General features: G+C 36.8%; 1 protein-coding gene across 2 annotated transcripts in view; it reads right to left on the bottom strand.

Annotated features, from left to right (window-relative positions):
- Window positions 1-5,910, bottom strand: part of LOC126092903 (sphingosine-1-phosphate lyase) — a 57,407-nt gene extending 51,497 nt beyond the window's left edge. The window contains exons 1-3 of one of the 2 annotated variants that reach the window (XM_049908641.1): window positions 5,846-5,864; window positions 5,439-5,749; window positions 5,144-5,359 (exon numbers count right to left, since the gene is read on the bottom strand). In XM_049908641.1, coding sequence (XP_049764598.1) covers window positions 5,144-5,359; window positions 5,439-5,595 — 373 coding nt within the window. In that variant the 5' untranslated portion in view covers window positions 5,596-5,749; window positions 5,846-5,864. Of the gene's footprint in view, window positions 1-5,143; window positions 5,360-5,438 lie in introns of both variants that reach the window. The other variant, XM_049908636.1, reaches the window with a different exon arrangement.
- Between the last annotated feature and the right edge of the window lie 13,438 nt (window positions 5,911-19,348).

The following is a 19,348-nucleotide window of genomic DNA, read 5'->3' as shown; positions in this document are numbered from 1 at the left end:
CTGCCTCCCTCCCTCCTGTCCACCAGCTAACATGCTGACTGCACCTAGCTGCCTTACCCTCTCCCCACCTCAGTCCTGTATGCTCCCACAAGAATCACTTTACCATGTAATAACCATGGCTTACTAAAGGAATAAAAATACCTTTTAACTGTAAAAGGGAAATGTATCTAATAGCAAGAATGAGTGAAGACTCAGAAACAGTCAAATATTATAAAAACTGCTATGCTGTGGTAAGGAAAGCTATTACAAGGTCCAAAGTATATGTCTTATGTCTGAGATTAGCAACGCTGATAATAAAATTAAAACAATTTTGAATATTGTTGAAAAGGAAATAGGGCAACTAAGTGCACCAAATTAAAAGTTTATTAACAAAAATTCAGGGGCTGAAAATATTTTAATAATCATTTTTTAATTGTTGTGGAGAAAATAAGACCAAGTTATTCATTAGAATAGGGAAAGCTATGTATGGAAGAGGCAATACCTATGCAATTTGATAAAACTGAAATTTTACCCATGTCTCCTTCTGAAGTTAGAAAAATAATAAACTCACTCAAAAGTAAAAGCTTGCATGGATTACGCAATTTCCAACAGAGTACTGTAAGCTTGTTCCCAACAGAGAAGTAGGATTCTCAGCCACATATGTAGTATCTCACTGAAACAGAGCATTCTTCCTGGTAAACTGAAATATGCTACATTAAACGATAGTGTAAAAAGAAGAATAGGCCTGATACCAACAACTAGCACCCAATCTCACTTCAGACAGCTTAGTCCAAAATTCTTGAAAATGCAATTTGTTCAGGAGTAGCTTCACATATTTGTAAAAATAAAGTACTAGCAAAATGGCAATCTGGTTTTCAGGAAAGCTTTTCAATAGATAATGCCATATATGCTTTCACTGATCACATGCTAAATGCTCCGAATAACCAAACATCACCAGTTGGGATTTTCTGTGATCTCACAAAGGCTTCTGATTGTATAAGTCATGGAATTTTCTTAGATAATGTGCAAATCAGCAGATTCCTCAAACTGGGAGGTATCAAGGAAGGAGTCCCACAAGATTCAGTCTCAGGTCCCTTATTGTTCTTAATATGTACAGGGCGTGGCAAATAAATAAAGTGGCTCAGACAAGTGAATACAACATACATGAATGTATACATATAACCACATCCCGTAATGTGCACACCACGTGAACACCCATCACATGATCCACACCAGTCCAGAGTGTAGTGCAGGCTGAGTCAGTGTGAGGGAAGCAGTGCAAAGGTGACAATGGTATTCACGGTGGAGCAGTGGGTGTTTTTTGTGGAAAGTTACGTGATGATGAAATTGTGGGGATGGTGTGGTCACTAGTTTGCTGTGAAGTTTAATGGTGTCAAAGTGCCAGCAAAGAGTGCCTTGCAATGCTTAGTCCAAAAACTTTTTGCTAATGATACAAGTATAGAAATCACATCTGACAAATAACAATTAGCTGAGAAAATTGTAGATAATGTCTATCAGAAAATTATTAACTGGTTCTGCAAATGGACTCTCATTAAATTTTGATAAAACACAACGGGCTAATACAGTTCTACAATTCTATACGGTAAATGGCACAACACCATGAATATATAATGTCTTTGCCAGCAACCATTAAAAATTTGGATTCAGACAAAGCACAGTTTAAACACAGTCTGAAAGACTTTTTTACAGACAACTCCTTCTAATCTACAGATGAATATCTTAACAGGGACTGTTAGACCAGTTTAAGTAAAAATGTCTGTTAGATTTCAGTTTTGACAGCACTTGGTCACAACAGTCAAGATTAGATATTTTGTATATGATAAATTTATTAAAAGTGCATAACAATGTTTCATTCTGACAATGTCTTAATTCTGTAAATATTAGAAGTTTCAGTTAACTGTACTGTATTCACCTACTTTGACAATCTCTTAGACAAATGATCAGGATAGTAGGTATTGTATTCAAATGTCTTCTGTTTTTTATGTCATTCTTTCTGACATATTACACAACCACAAGAATCATCTCATTTTTGGTCTATGGAATGAAAACTGAATCTAATCTAATCACGTAGAGTTTGCACAGAACTCTGTAACTAAGTCAGAATATTCCAAATTTTTGTGTGTATGCATTGATAAGATATTGAATTGGAAGAAACACACTGATGATCTGCTGAAATGTTTGAATTCAGCTACTTCAGCTATTAGGGTTATTGCAAATTTCGATAGTAAACATATCAGTAAATTAGCTTATTATGCCTATTTTCATTCACTGCTTATGTATGGCATCATACATTCATCATGAAGAAGAAAAGTATTCATTGAACAAAAGTGTATAACCAGAGTTAGTGCTGGAGCCTGGTCAAAATCATCTTGCAGACATATCTAAAAACAAGACATATCTCAAAACAAAGATGATGTGACTTACCAAACGAAAGTGCTGGCAGGTTGATAGACACACAAACAAACACATGAAATTCAAGCTTTCGCAACAAACGGTTGCTTCATCAGGAAAGAGGGAAGGAGAGGGAAAGACGAAAGTATGTGGGTTTTAAGGGAGAGGGTAAGGAGTCATTCCAATCCCGGGAGCGGAAAGACTTACCTTAGGGGGAAAAAAGAACAGGTATACACTCGCACACAAACGCATATCCATCTGCACATACACAGACATAAGCAGACATTTGAGTCTGCTTATGTCTGTGTATGTGCGGATGGATATGTGTTTGTGTGCGAATGTATACCTGTCTTTTTTTCCCCCTAAGGTAAGTCTTTCCGCTCCCGGAATTGGAATGACTCCTTACCCTCTCCCTTAAAACCCACATCCTTTCGTCTTTCCCGATGAAGCAACCGTTTGTTGCGAAAGCTTGAACTTCGTGTGTATGTTTGTGTGCCTATCGACCTGCCAGCACTTTCGTTTGGTAAGTCACATCATCTTTGTTTTTAGATATATTTTTCCCATGTGGAATGTTTCCCTCTATTATATTCATCTTGCAGACATTTATTTAAGGAGCTATAGAGATTCACAGTAACTTTGCAAAATATGAAATTTGTTACTAATAATCCATTCTAAATCAAAAGCAATAGCAATGTGCATAGGTACAACACTAGGAGAAAGGCTAATTCTCACTACTATGAGTTAAATCTAACTTTGGCACAGAAAGGGGTGAAAACAAATTAAAAGAATTTCTGAATGTCAGCTCCTTCTCCTCAATACAGAATTTTTAGATATAAATTAGTATTTTACAACTAAACACACACACACACACACATGAATTATGGCTTGTAAAGAAACCTTTTGTTAAAGTAACACATTCCACATCATCACAAAGTTTCATATTTATGATCTACAAAACAACATTAATCTAGTCTAGTCTCTCACTTACTGCTTCCCTTTAATGTCCTTCAACTCTTATAACTGCCATATGGTTTCTATACAAGTTGTAAATAAACTTTCTGTACCTGCATTTTATCCCCGGTATTTTCAAAAAGTTCAAAGAGCTTAGTACAGTCTACTTTGTCAAAAGCTCTCCGTAACCTACAAGATTAACTTTCGTCAACCTAACTTCTTAGATAAGTCATAGGGTCAGTACTGCTTCATATGTTCCTATAATTCATCCCCAAGGTCTGCCTACACCAGTTTCTCCACCTAATTTATGTCAATATTTTGCAGCCATGACTTACTAAACTCATAGCTTGGTAGTACTGACACCTGTCAGCACCTGCTTTTTTTATAATTGGATTAGTAAATTTTTCCTGATGTCTGAGGGTATTTCACCTGTCTCCTACATATTGCACACCAGATGGAAGAGTTTTGTAATGGCTGGGTCTCCCAAGCATACCAGATGGAAGAGTTTTGTCATGGCTTGGTCTCCCAAGGGTGTCAACAGTTCTGAGGGAATGTTGTCTACTCCAGGGACCTTGTTCCAGCTTAGTTCTTACAGTGCTCTGTCATATTCTTCTCACAGTACCATATCTCCCATTTCATCTTCATCTTCTTCCCCTTCTCTTCTAGAGTATTGTATTAAAGTTTGCTTCCCCTATATAGAATTTCTGTATACTTCTTTCAGCTTTTCCTTCTTTACTTAGTACTGGCTAGCCATCTGAGATCTTGATATTCATATACAAAATATATTCATTGCTTTCCCCAAAGGAATATCTAATTTTCCTATGGGGAGCATCTATCTTTCCCATAGTTATGCATCATTCTAGAGCCTTGCATTTGTCCTCTAGCCATTCCTGTTTAGCCTTTCTCCACTTTCTAATATAAGTTTGTGTGTTACAAAGCTTTTTATCCTGAAGATATTTGTCGGAAGTGTGTCTTGAATGGAAACGAAACATGGATGATAAACCGCTTAGACAAGAGGAGAACAGAAGCTTTTGAAATGTGTTTTAATAGAAGAATTTTGGTTGGCTTCACTAATCCACAATCAATCCGTCACCTTCCAATCTAACCTTGGTCTCATAAAAATACCTTTCATTCCCCTCAATACACTGTCATTTCCACTAGTTCTATATCGATATGGTAAACAACATGATCCATGCCACCACCAATTTAAGAAATAAACGACTTCTTATAAGTAAAACAGATGAATGACATATACAACTGAAACATGCAAACAAAAAACCATCCCAGACGCCATCTACATCACCTATGACACCCCACTTCAAAGAATATACAGCTGGCACATGTTTTAAATCAGATCTCACTTCCCTGAAGTAGCTGTCAGCTCCTCCTGATTACATTTTTTTGTATATGTTATGTAATAAGACAAATCATACAAGTTTAAGCTGCTCCTGGGTGAAGCACTAGCAGCTCCCAAAAAGAGATTCTTCAAGTACATTACATGCACATTACTATAGCAGTAAATACAAAATTATATTTTCTTCGTTTACTCCTCCCAGTCGACCAGCACAGGCCTAGTGCACGTCTTTACACGCACAGTTTGAATGACCTCTTACACACATTAGTGCAGTTATGTCATTCTGATAGTGATGAAAGCACAAATAGTTAATAAAATTAACGAATTTTTAACAAGCTGAGACAGATGAATAATTCAACTCACGTTTTGAATTTAATTCTTCGGACTGTTTACAACATTACGGGTAAAACTGACTGCAAAAATTAAGGCTGGAGATTGCCACCTTACCTAGTTCCAAATAGGCTTTGACTTGTTTGAGTATTTCCTCGCGGTTTTTTCCACTCTCTGGCAAATTTGTGATGTAGTCAATTTTCTCATTGCGATGTCTGACCTCATCTTCGAATGTCTTTCTCATATTACTCATCTCACTGTCAATTCTCCTGGCAACTGCTGGTATTTTCCTTGCTAATCGAAACACGGTCTTCTTTAAACGGGATGGAACGCCTGTAAATGTCAAAAGTTTGTACCATTCCAAGTTACGCAGCATTGTTGCTTATATGAAAGAAAATCTCATTCAAATTACTTTCATCTTGGTTGATGAAATCGAAAAACCAAACGCTTGCCAATACCGCTCCAGTGGTCATTGTCACTATCTGCCATGGTTCTTTATTGGACAAACTATTGTTTACAAAACTTTTCAGTGACTCGACGGCTAATTTTCCTTTAGCGATCGGATCCATCCTGACACAAAGTAAAAGCTACCGTGTCAGCTGTTCTGCCCGCAAGACTGGTGTCACGGAAGATAACGCATTGAAACGTTAAACATCCCTGGTGATCTACGAAACTTAACGACTTTAATGACACGGTGACACTGCATTTTCCTGCATTACCCAACTGAAAACCAAAGATAAAATATAAAAATGTGAACCATTTCAGAAAGAGTAGTCAATATATTTGATAGAACTTTCATTAATTTTAGACAGGTTCTACCGCCGTTCCTGATTTGCGCTTCTGCAATAATGTACAAGAACATCGCATAGAAGTAAGCGTAGCCAAAGATTGTGTTACGCAACAGGACCTTTCGTATCGAGTCAACATATCGACAAAAAAGCTGCAATTGATACAATGCAAAGTGAAAAAAATGGTAATCCTTCGGGAGAAGTTCAAAAACCGTTCTTGTGTAAATGTCCGGAGGTACATACAATTGAATGTTTTGTAAGTAAAAAACAATGGAAAACCATAAGCAGACTGAAATATTTTATATAGTTTACAGTCAGTGAAAGGAGTTCCACGAAATACAAACATAACATCTTGTTGGAATTGTGTGAACAATATATTTCGTGTGTGACGGCGCAAAGTCCACTGTGTAAAATAGACCTCTTTGACATTGTCTAACACTCTTTGTGTGCGCTAATTATTCTGTTGTGTTCGCTGTAATTTTGTTTGTTCTTGAATATGCAAATATAGTTATTAGTAAGATGTCCTTTTTTCTCCTTAATACTTATTCAGCTGCGCAAATTCCAATAGGTTATGGGCCCAGCGTGCATTTGGAATAAGTATATCAATAAAATAGTAAGGAGAAAGTATTGGAAAAGTTCCAATTTACGTGAAGTGCGAGTTATCCTTACAAGACGATCGCATTTTTTTCCGCATTATTTTTCGGTGTTCTTTACGGCAATAAAAAGCAAGTTACCGTTAAGAATGAGTGCGGCACAAATTCCACAGATTGAAAGACTTATAGGTCGCGAAAACTATGCAACCTGGAAGTTCGCAGTAGAAGCGTATTTACGTTTAGACGACCTATGGGACGTGGTAGATGGGACAATGAAAGCCACAGATCAGAATTATTCAAGTAAGGATAGGAAACCAAAATCAAAATTGATATTACTGATTGATTCGGTGAATTATGTTCACGTTGAAAAAGCTGCTACAGCGAAAGAAGTCTGGGACAATTTACGAAGTGCATTCGAGGATGGTGGTCTTACGAGAAAAGTAGGATTATTACACGGTTTAATTACCACTCGTCTGGACAAATGTAAGAGTGTAGACGAATACGTTAACAAAATAACCACGTCGAACCGACTGAGAAACATCGGATTCGAGATCGCTGACGAATGGATAGGAACATTGCTGTTGGCAGGACTGCCCGAAAGGCATGCACCTATGATTATGGGACTTGAAAGCTCGGGTATACCAATCACAGGCGACAGTATTGGAAAAGTTCCAATTTACGTGAAGTGCGAGTTATCCTTACAAGACGATCGCATTTTTTTTCCGCATTATTTTTCGGTGTTCTTTACGGCAATAAAAAGCAAGTTACCGTTAAGAATGAGTGCGGCACAAATTCCACAGATTGAAAGACTTATAGGTCGCGAAAACTATGCAACCTGGAAGTTCGCAGTAGAAGCGTATTTACGTTTAGACGACCTATGGGACGTGGTAGATGGGACAATGAAATCCACAGATCAGAATTATTCAAGTAAGGATAGGAAACCAAAATCAAAATTGATATTACTGATTGATTCGGTGAATTATGTTCACGTTGAAAAAGCTGCTACAGCGAAAGAAGTCTGGGACAATTTACGAAGTGCATTCGAGGATGGTGGTCTTACGAGAAAAGTAGGATTATTACACGGTTTAATTACCACTCGTCTGGACAAATGTAAGAGTGTAGACGAATACGTTAACAAAATAACCACGTCGAACCGACTGAGAAACATCGGATTCGAGATCGCTGACGAATGGATAGGAACATTGCTGTTGGCAGGACTGCCCGAAAGGCATGCACCTATGATTATGGGACTTGAAAGCTCGGGTATACCAATCACAGGCGACAGTGTTAAGGTGAAAATCCTTCGGGACGTAAAGAGTGCTCCAAGCTGTTGTACATTGGAGAAGGAAGGTGCGTCTGCTCTCTACTCAAAAAACAAAAAGAAGAAACTGGTGAGGTGCTATAAATGTCAGAAGATGGGACATATTGCGTCTCAGTGCAAAGAAAAAGTAAGCCCAAGATCAGACACTCAGCAAAAGAGGTATGTTACTGATAGCCCAGAGAGAAGGACCAATAACAAAGGTAAGGCACTCTCAAGTTTTTATTCTTTTGGTGGGATAAGCAATCGTGATATGGAATGGATTTTAGACTCAGGTGCATCTGTGCATATTGTTAAAGATAAATCACTTCTTTATGACATCAAAGATAAGACTCATATGGGAACATCTACTGTTGATGGCAACAAGCTCCAGTGTCACCTGGCTGGGAAACTAGATCTACATGTAAGTGTAAATGGTGAATCAGATATGGTTACAGCACACAATGTTCATTATGTGAAAAATGTGGCAACTAACCTGCTGTCTGTAGGGGAAATTGTCAAGAAAGGAAATACAGTCACCTTTGACATGCAGGGTGCCAGAGTAATCAGTGAAAGTGGTGAAGTTATAGCTACAGCAAGTAACGAAAGGGGTAGTTTTAAGTTGGATATCATTGACAGTAAACATAAAAATGTTAGTGATTCAGTATATTCAGCAGAAGGTTTTTTATGGCACCGGAGACTTGGACATCTAAATAGAAAGAGTATGTCTATAATAAAGGATATGGTAAAGGGAATACAGAATTTTAGTGTGTCCAAGGATCCTTGTGAGACATGTATAAAGGGAAAACAAGCAAGGTTACCTTTCAAGACTAGTAAGAGTAAATCCACAGAAGTCTTACAGTTGATCCACACAGATGTATGTGGCCCGGTGGAGTGTGAATCCATAGGTGGGAGTAATTATTTTCTTACGTTTATTTATGATTACTCAAGATATACTCATGTTTATTTTCTTAGTTCTAAAGACCAAGTGAGAGATATCTTTGAGGAATATTGCAATATGGTTGAAAGATGGACAGGAAAGAAGATCAAGATCATCAGGTCTGATAATGGGAGAGAATATATTAACCAGAAATTGAAGAAACTTATGGCAGAAAAGGGAATCAGGCATCAAACTACCATAAGGTACAGCCCATCTCAAAATGGGGTTGCTGAGAGGGCTAATAGGACCATTGTTGAGAAAGCAAGGAGCATGATGACTGACGCTGAATTGTCCAAAGATTTTTGGGCAGAGGCAGTGTCAACAGCTGTATATCTGAACAATAGATCACCTACAAAAGCATTAAAGAATAGAACCCCTTATGAGATATGGGTAGGAAAGAAACCTGATCTAAGCAATACAAGGGTTTTTGGGTGTGATTCAATGGCACATATTCCAAAACAGCTAAGAGGAAAATGGGATCCGAAAGCTAAAAAGTATATTTTTGTAGGCTATTGTGCAAATTCAAAGGGCTACCGATTAATGGATCCATTGACTAAAAAGATTGTCACAAGTAGAGATGTAATATTCTTTGAAAATAGAAAGGACTCAAAAGAGAGTAAAACCACTAAGTCAACTGCACCTAGTTCAGAAGGTGAAACCTTGTGTGAGGAAATAGGAAGTGAAGACGAGGAAAACGACAGCCAAGGACAAATGGATACTATTTATGATGACAATGAGTTAGAGGATGAAAAACATGAAGAAAACAATGTAAGGCGTTCTTCTCGTGTACCAAAACCGAAGGAATATCCTGATTTTGAGATGTATACAGCACAGTCTTTTAATGATGAGCCAAGAACAGCAGAAGAAGCAATGAGTGGCCCAAACTCTCAAGAATGGAAAGAAGCGATGAAGAGAGAATTAGAATCTTTATACCAGAACGAAACCTTTGAATGGGTAGATATGCCAAGAGATAAGAAACCACTGCAGGCAAGATGGGTATTCAATTTGAAGAACCCTGAAAGCTCATCACCAAAATACAAAGCAAGTCTTGTGGTAAAAGGATATTCACAAAAACAATGGGTAGATTACGAAGAAACTTTTTCACCTGTAGTCAAGTATGCAACATTGAGATATCTTTTAGCCTTGGCAGTAAAACGAAATTTAATAATTCATCATATGGATGTTAAAACGGCATATTTAAATGGGAAATCGGAGGAGCAGATATATGTCATTCCACCAAGGGAAGCCATAGAAACCAGGTCAGAAAGTAAAAAGATTTGGCGTTTGAGAAAAAGTATTTATGGACTTAAACAAAGTGGACATTGCTGGAATCGATGTCTACATGAAACTCTAATAAATATGAATATGAAGCAATCCAAGGCAGATCCCAGCATTTACTATAAAGGGAGAAAAGAAGAAATAATAATAATGGCGATATGGGTGGACGATTTCTTTATCCTGACTGAAAGTGAAGGCCAAATGAGAATTTTCAAGAAACAGCTGCAAACCAAGTTTCAGGTGCATGATTTGGGAGAAGTCAAACGTTATTTAGGTATGCAGATTACTAAGGATGAAGAAAGACAAGAATTGAGCATAAGTCAATCATCATACACGGAAAAAAATATTAAAGAAATTTGGCATGAGTGATTGCAAACCCATAAGTACTCCAATTGAAGTAGTAGTGAAGTTAAGTGTAAATGAGACTGATGTGGAATGTGACAAGAATGTTCCTTATTTAGAAGCAGTAGGGAGTCTGTAATATTTGTCTCAAACATCACGACCCGACATTGCTTTTGCCACCAATGCAGTGAGCAGATATTGTAGAGACCCAAAGGAAAAGCACTGGAAAGCTGTAAAGAGGATATTCCGATACTTAAGAGGAACCTCAAACTGTGAGCTAAAATACCGTAGAGATGGTAACGCAAAACTAGAGGGATATAGCGATGCGGACTGGGGGAGTGAATTGGGAGACATATACTCCACCAATGGCTGCTGTTTTAAATTAATGGGGGGCCTCACATCATGGTCCTGTCAAAAGCAAAAAACTGTTGCATTGAGCACCGTAGAGGCCGAGTATATGGCACTATCCTACACCACACAGGAAGCATTATGGCTACGAACATTAATAAGTGAAATAGAACCCAATTTAATTGAGGAACCTACAACCATCTTCTGTGACAATAAGGGAGCCATAAACCTAGCTAAAAATGATGTTACTAGTGCTAGGACAAAGCATATTGATATACGGCACTATTTCATTCGGGACCTCGTAGAGCGACAGAACATTGCCGTGGACGATCTGCGTACAGAAGACATGTTAGCTGACCTTCTGACCAAACCCTTGGAAAGGGAGAAGTTTGAGAAGATTGTGGGACTATTTGGTTTATCTTGTGGAAGCAACACACAAAATATAAGTTCAAGGAGGGGTGTTGGAATTGTGTGAACAATATATCTCGTGTGTGACGGCGCAAAGTGCACTGTGTAAAATAGACCTCTTTGACATTGTGTAACACTCTTTGTGTGCGCTAATTATTCTCTTGTGTTCGCTGTAATTTTGTTTGTTCTTGAATGTGCAAATATAGTTATTAGTAAGATGTCCTTTTTTCTCCTTAGTATTTATTCAGCTGCGCAAATTCCAATACATCTGGCATACATAGAGGAGAGATACTTTTTTGTATCTGGTGAAATGTGTCCAAAAATATTCGTGACGTGCATAACTATAACAATAGAAGAAACGATGATCTTCACTATTCTGAGTTAAATCTGACTTTGGCACAGAAAAGGGTGAATTACACTGCCACAAAAATCTTTGGTCATTTCCCAATTAGCATTAAAAGTCTGACAGACAGCCAACCAACATCTAAAAACATATTAAAAGAATTACTGATTGACGATCGCGTCTACTCAATAAACGGATTTTCAGGTATGAAGTAGTAATTGTCAAAAATATACAAGTGTTAGTAATGTAAACTTCTGTTAAATTGACACATTCCAAAACGTTACGAAATGTCGTATTCATGATCTATGGAACAAGTAATAATGTAATGTAATGCCTGAATCCAAATAAAATAAAAAAGAAAACTTCTTTTTGTTTCAGTATCTTGCATCTATGAGGTTAGGTACCTTCCATTCATAAGGCTGTTGCACGCAGCGACTGTTATATTGACTTGTAAATAATAGATTTCAGCTATCAGTCACCCTTTTTAAATTTTATTGGCAGATCTAGATTTCATCTAGAAACTATCGATTCTAAATGCCCTATCATTTTTGATCAATGAACTGTGGATGAAGCCCGACCAACAGGCATTACATGCATTGATCAAAAATGAACTTTGGATGAAGTCTGACCCACAATCATTACATGCATTGATCACAAATGATAGTGAATTGAGGATGGCTAGTTTCTAGCTGAAATCTAGATCTGCCAGTAAAATTTAAAAAGGATGACAGATAGCTGAAATCTATTTTTTACAAGTCTTGCATCTATGTTAAGACTAAGCTTATCTGCCTATTACTGCAGACAATGTTTGTTGCCAGAGCCACGTTGGTCTGAACAAGTCAGCAATGTAGGAGATAGGAAATAAGTCCTTAAACTGATGCACTTAAATATTCAGTACCTCAGGAATAAAATAAACCTTCTCATTTTTTTGTGACTGAACATGCCTCCCACGCCATTGTGATTGCTGAACATGGTCTTAAACGTCAAGAACTAAAATTTTGTAAATTAGAGGGTTATATTCTAGCTACAAGCAACTGTAGGCAGCAACATTAAGGCGGTGGGGTGCCCATGTTTGTTCAAGAGGGACTAATTACTACGAAAATGTCATTCTTGGATAAAAACATCAGTGGAATAAATCTAGAAGTTACTGTTGAAATGAAGGGTTAGGGTAGTAATTACATGAAGCACAAAGTAATAGGAATTCATCACTCAGCAAATATAGATTATCACAGATTTTGATAGTCTCAGTTCAGTAGTTAGATTAAATAGCCTCGATATGTTGGCGAAAATACATGTTTAATTCTGGATGTATGCATGAAACATAATCTGAAATTGCACTAAATGCATTCTCTGAAAATTATTTCGAGCAGTTAGTTCATGAGCGCACATGAATAGTAAACGGTTGTGAAAACACATTTGACCACTTAGCAATAAATAATCCTGAGTTAATAACGAACATCAAAACAGATACAGGGATTAGTGAACACAGGTTGTCTAGCGAGACTGATTATTGTAACCCCCAAAACCTCCAAAAAGTAAACGAAAAATATACATATTCAAAAAATCAGATGAAATTTCACTTGACACCTTCCAGAGAGACAATCTTCCAAAATAACAACATAAGAATAGACCAGATGGGCTTTGAATTCAAAGAAATGTTATCAGCAGCAATTGAGCTGATCCTACTTGGTACAATAAACAGGTCAGAACACTTTACAGAACGAAACAAACATGCCAAATTCAAACAGACGCAAAATCCCCAACATTGGCGATCTTTTACAAAAGCTAGAAATTTAGTGCGAACTTCAATGCGAGATGCTTATAATAGTTTCCACAACTTTGACTCGAAACCTGCCTGAAAATCCAAAGGGATTCTGGTCGTATGTGAAGCATACTAGCAGCAAGACACAATCACGCCTTCTCTTCGTGATAGCAATGGAGGTACTATCGAAGACAGCACTGCCAAAGCAGAGTTACTAAACACAGCCTTCCGAAATGCCTCCACAAAAGAAGACGAAGTAAATATTCCAGAATCAGGAAAAACTGACAACAGGAGTAACGTAGAAGTAAATATCCTCGGAGTAGTGAAGCAACTTAAATCACTTAATAAAAGCAAGTGGTCCACACTGTAAAACCAATGAGCTTCCTTTCGGAGTATAGTGATGGATTAGCTCGAGGAAAGATCCATACTGAAAGACTGGAAAGTTGCACAGGTCACACCAATATTCAAGAAAGGTATGAGATGTATTCCACTTAATTACAGGCCCATATCATTAACGTCGATATGCAGCAGGATTCTAGAACATATATTGTGTTCGAACATTATGAATTACCTCGAAGGAAACGGTCTATTCACACATAGTCAAGATGTGTTTAGAAAACATCGTTATTGTGAAACACAATTAGCTCTTTATTCACATGAACTGTTGAGTGCTATTGACAAGGGATTTCTGATTGATTCCATATTTCTGGATGTCCGGAAGGCTTTTGACGCTGTACGACACAAGTGGCTCCTAGTGAAATTGCGTGCTTATGGAATATCGTCTCAGTTAAGTGACTAGATTTGTGACTTTCTGTCAGAGAGGTCACAGTTCGAAGTAACTGACACAAAGTCATCGAGTAAAACAGAAGTGATTTCTGGCGTTCCCCAAGGTAGTGTTATAGGCCCTTTGCTGTTCCTTATCTATATAAACAATTTGGGAGACAATCTGAACAGCTGTCTTAGGTTGTTTGCAGATGAGACTGTCGTTTATCGACTAATAGAGTCATCAGAAGACCAAAACAAATTGCAAAACGTTTCAGAAAAGTTATCTCAATAGTGCGAAAATTGGCAGTTGACCCTAAATCACGAAAAATGTGAGGTCATCCACATGAGTGCTAAAAGGAATTCGTTAAACTTCGGTTACACGATAAATCAGTCTAATCTAAAAGCCATAAATTCAACTAAATACCTAGGTGTTACAATTACAAACAACTTAAATTGGAAGGAACACAGAAAATGTTGTGGGGAAGGCTAACCAAAGACTGCGTTTTATTGGCAGGACACTTAGAAAATGTAACAGATCTACTAAGGAGGCTGCCTACACTATGCTCGTCCGACCTCTTTTATAACAACACTGAGCAGTGTGGGATCCTTACCAGACAGGATTGATGGATTACATCGAAAAAGTTGAAAGAAGGGCAGCATGTTTTGTATTATCACGAAAGAGGGGAGAGAGTGTCATTGAAATGATACAGTATTTGGAATGGACATTAAAACAAAGCTGTTTTTCGTTGCAGAGGAATCTTCTAATGAAATTTCAATCACCTACTTTCTCCTCCAAATGTGAAAATATTTTATTGACGCCGAGCTACATAGCGAAAAACGATCATCACCATAAAATAAGAGAAATCAGAGACCGAACAGAAAGATATAGGTGTTGGTTTTTTCTTTATGCTGTACGAGACTGGATAATAGAGAATTGTGACGGTGGTTCGATGAACCCTCTGCCAGGCACTTAAATGTGATTTGCAGAGTATCCATGTACATGTAGATGTAGATGAGTAATCTTACTATACTTGGGGATCAGAATATTAACGTTAACGCCATCAACATGACTAACATGAGACTGACAGATATATATTAAATTCATACAACTGTGTAAACATAGTAATCACTGATACAAGAATGACGAACCACACCTTCTGCAAAATAGATTATGTCATAATCAGTAAACATGCTACAAATGGTGTTAAGCACAGTAATATAGAATTTCACTAGTCTGACAGCTATTGTCAGTCTTTTGTCTACATGGATATAAACACAGCAGAAGCAACAACATTATTGAACAGAAACGAATGCTGAATGATCATAATACAAACTGCCTCAAACATAAACTAACCCAAGAGGAATGGAACGAGTTTGTAAGATGAAAGGATCAAAAAATAAATTGAATGAATTCTATGAAACAGATTTGAGACATTATAATGATTATTGCCCAGTTAAAGATATTAAAAGAACTCTAATACTCATAAAGAATCCAAAGTTGAAACTACCCAGTAGTCTGGTTAAATGTAAGCAGAATATTCATGATATTTTCTTACTTTAGAATTCTAAAAAGAATACCATTCTCAAGCAAAAGTATTTCAAAGCCACGAAAATGTTTAAGGCAGAGCTCTCGAATTTCAGGAAAAAGGTTCATAGCGATTCAGTCATTAAATCTGACACTGTGAGTAAAACATCTTGGAAGCTCATTAATCAATATCGGAAAGCATGTATGTATGTATGTATGCATCATCAAAAGTGAGCATGGAAGGAATAAGCACTCTGCATGAGGGAAAATTAATAGAAGATTCAAGAACAGTCTGTAATATTTTCAATAAATATTTCATCACTCTATGTAGTATCCCAGCTCAACCTGTTGACCAAAACAGTCTGATAAATATTTGCTTAACCCAAAATATTTACTTTGAATTCAGAACTGTAAATGAACATGAATGAAGTCGAATAATCAACACATTAAAGACCAAGCACTCAGCTAGCTACAATGAGATATCCAGTACCCTAGCAAAGAAAGTCACAAATAATTAGATAAACCTATTACATGTCTCATTAACTTTTGCCTAGGGAAAACACCTACCTAGGCTCATTAGCAATGTGCTTAGTTAAACTAGAATATAAGAAAGCATCCACAAAACAGGGTGAAAACTTCAGGCCAATTTCATTAACATCCATATTTAGCAAAATATCTGAATATGTTGCTTCCTCAACTCAGTGACTATTTGAAAAAAAATAATTTGCTCACTGAAATACAACATAGTTTCATGTAAAACCACAGCACTATCACTGCACTCTCTGAATTTTTTCATAGCGTGTTTAGTGCACTGGATGGAGGATATTTGGCAATCACATATTCCTTGATTTTACTAAAGCATTGGTCTGCTAATAAACTTCAGGAATATACCTTAAAATAATCAGCAATGCTGCTGCTAACCAACTATATGTCAAACCAGAAACAGTGCAAGAAGCTGATCTATCAACTTATTTAGATGACATTTCAAATTACCGACGACGTTGTAGTACCGCTGTCTTATAGTGAAACAATTAGTCCCCCAGGGATCAGTTCTTGGCATCTTTGTCTTCTTAGTCTATGTGAATAATGTCACCTAGCCACAAAACTCTAAAATAGTTTGTTACACAACAGACACTCATCTGTTGTTTTTTTGGTAAAAATACCTGAGAACTTACATGTCGTGCAATAGAGGGCGTAATAAATATAAGCAAACATTTTCATGAATAACATCTAAAAGTAAATATTAACAAATCACAGTTATTATCAGTTAAGATCATTAATGTGAACCATGCCTCTATAAATAATATATGTGGAATTAAAGCAATGGAGACTAACACCTGCAACTTTATTAGCCTATACTTACATGAAGACTTGAGATGATCAAATCATATTAACTTTACATGTTGGAAGATTAATAGTGTACTCAGATGTCCAGCAAAAATAGTTACAAACCCTACTATCAAAACTATTTACTATCAAACAATATATCCTTTTCTTAATTAGTTACTGAATTATGGGGCTGGACCTCAGATACAAACCTCAATAGATTTATGTTGCTGCGGAAGAAGACAATAGAATAATGCATGCATTAGGTCATAACGATTCTTGTAGAGAGGTTTTTGTGCAACATAAGTACCTTGCAGTATATCCCTAGCATTTGAATAAGGTAATTTTATTTTTTGTACATCATCAAAAAGATTCTAGAAAATGTGTTGACATACATGTCCACAATACTAGAATTGAAAATGACTACTTCAGGCAAATAACTAATCTATAAATAACAGATGACAGCTCATACTTCAGTTGTCAAATCTGGGTTAACAAACTGCCAAAAGAATTATGTTCACATGATGCAGATATCTTCAAAAGGAATCTTAAATTATTCCTGAAATAGAAATCTTTATTCTCACTTTCTGAATTTTCAGTCTGAAAACATGAGATCTCACAGTTTTTATTAGAAGCTAGAAATATTTTAATTGTATACTTAATTTTGTGGCTTTACATTCTTGTTTGTGTGTTGTATTGCAGGTTTGTTAATTTATATCAATTATATATTGTTTCTATTTTACCATTAAGTCTCAAAATGATGTAAAGCAACACTGACATTGGAGAAGTCATCATTTTTCTTGACGCTATGCAGTAAAGTAAATTAATGAATAAAGACTATTCATTTCAATTTCGAGATTTCATTCTAACTGCACTGTCTTTGAAGCAGCTTGTAGATTGATTATGTCATCTAAATAAAGTTACCACAGGGATCTGATAATAGCTAATAAATGTAAACTGACAGGTTAGTACAAATAATGGTATCAGATAGCATAGCTTCATTCGCCACATAAAACAGTGTCTTAATGTGACCATGGCCAGTGTTTTGATTAGCATTACATTCATTAAATTTCTTTATTTCAACTAAATTAATGTAATATATCACATTCATGTCCGCCTCCATATGTGAATCGTCAGCTGACTACAGTCTGGAGCAAGCAGGTTCGACTCCTGGTACCACCAGGAACTTTTCCTCAGTGAAGGATTGGTGTGCGGTGCGCTCATCCTTGGGAGTTCAATTGAGGAGCTACATGACCGATTATTGGAATTCGACGACAAACAGGAGAGCAGTGTGCTGATAACACGCCCCTCTATACTGTACACGATGCATCCACTAGCAGAGGATGACATGGCAGTTGGTCAGTCCTGACCAGCCCATCTAGGGCCAAAATGCGGAGCTTTACCTTACTACATTTACAGTTTCATTCCTATTCTTCTTGACAGCTCTGTTTAATATAATCCATTTTGTCTCCTTTATCTAATAATAATGCACTGTTATTTCAGACTATCTTGCAGTGCAGTGATAATATAGACCATTTGTGTGCACTAATACTTGATATTGCCATGAACTGCAGTGTCAGTGTAAAATATCTATGATATTTCAGGGGTTTCAAAGCACATAATATACTTCATCATTATTCTAAAATTGATTTTCATATCACAGTTGCCATATATAATTATAGTTGCTTTCCTGTGGATCTTCAACGTGCTTTAACATATAAAACGCAATAGTAAAATCAAAACACTTCCTTGCAGATCGTTTTATAATTTCTAGCAGAGTCACACTAATTCTAACACAGGCCTACACTTAGTTTCTTAGTGTCATGTTTCTGATGTCTACATGGCAACTTAACATGTACTTCATTTTCAACAATGATTATTCTCTAATGTGACACTGAGAAGCACATTTTTAATTTCAGACTGTTCATCACTTTGTCACAATCACAAAAGATAAGATGAGATGTGATATTTTCTTTGTGATCAACAATCAACGTAGAAGTACCTATGGACGAAGAAAACGAAACAAAACGTAACATAAAAATCTGTTTCCACAAAGGAATTAATGTACTTTTTGTGTTAATTAAAAAATTGTTACTAAAATGGTTATTATGGACATGGAACGAGTTGAAACGTTTAATACATATTGACAGACTGATAATACGCAGAAAAAAACACACATACACACACAATTAAATTAGAGACAGCTACTGAGTTGAAGATGAAGCACATACAGTAAACTGAATAGTATAGTGTCACTTTGGAATTTTCTCAGACCTAATACCAGTTGTCAGAATGGCAGACATGAGTAGTATAGCCAATAAAAGCAATATCAATGTATTTTGTCATGAGGGAGTACATGAGTACCTGACACATGGGACACATCATATCTTGGACATTGTGCACGAGGGCTTTTCATCTTCCACAGATGTACTATGAGTTTCCCAACATTGGGAAAACCACAGCTACCAGAACAACAGCTTTGATCAATAACATGCTATTGACTGTCGCAGACCATAACAACATATAGATGGGTCACAGTGTGGCAAATCACTCGCTGATTCAATGTGAGACAACAACAGTTGCTGAGCAGTCGTAGCATCCAGAAAT

The sequence above is a fragment of the Schistocerca cancellata genome, chromosome 1 (genome assembly GCF_023864275.1).
Source record: "Schistocerca cancellata isolate TAMUIC-IGC-003103 chromosome 1, iqSchCanc2.1, whole genome shotgun sequence".
Lineage (NCBI taxonomy): Eukaryota > Metazoa > Arthropoda > Insecta > Orthoptera > Acrididae > Schistocerca > Schistocerca cancellata.
Note: the sequence above shows the minus strand (reverse complement) of the source record. Positions and strands in the feature narration are given on the sequence as shown.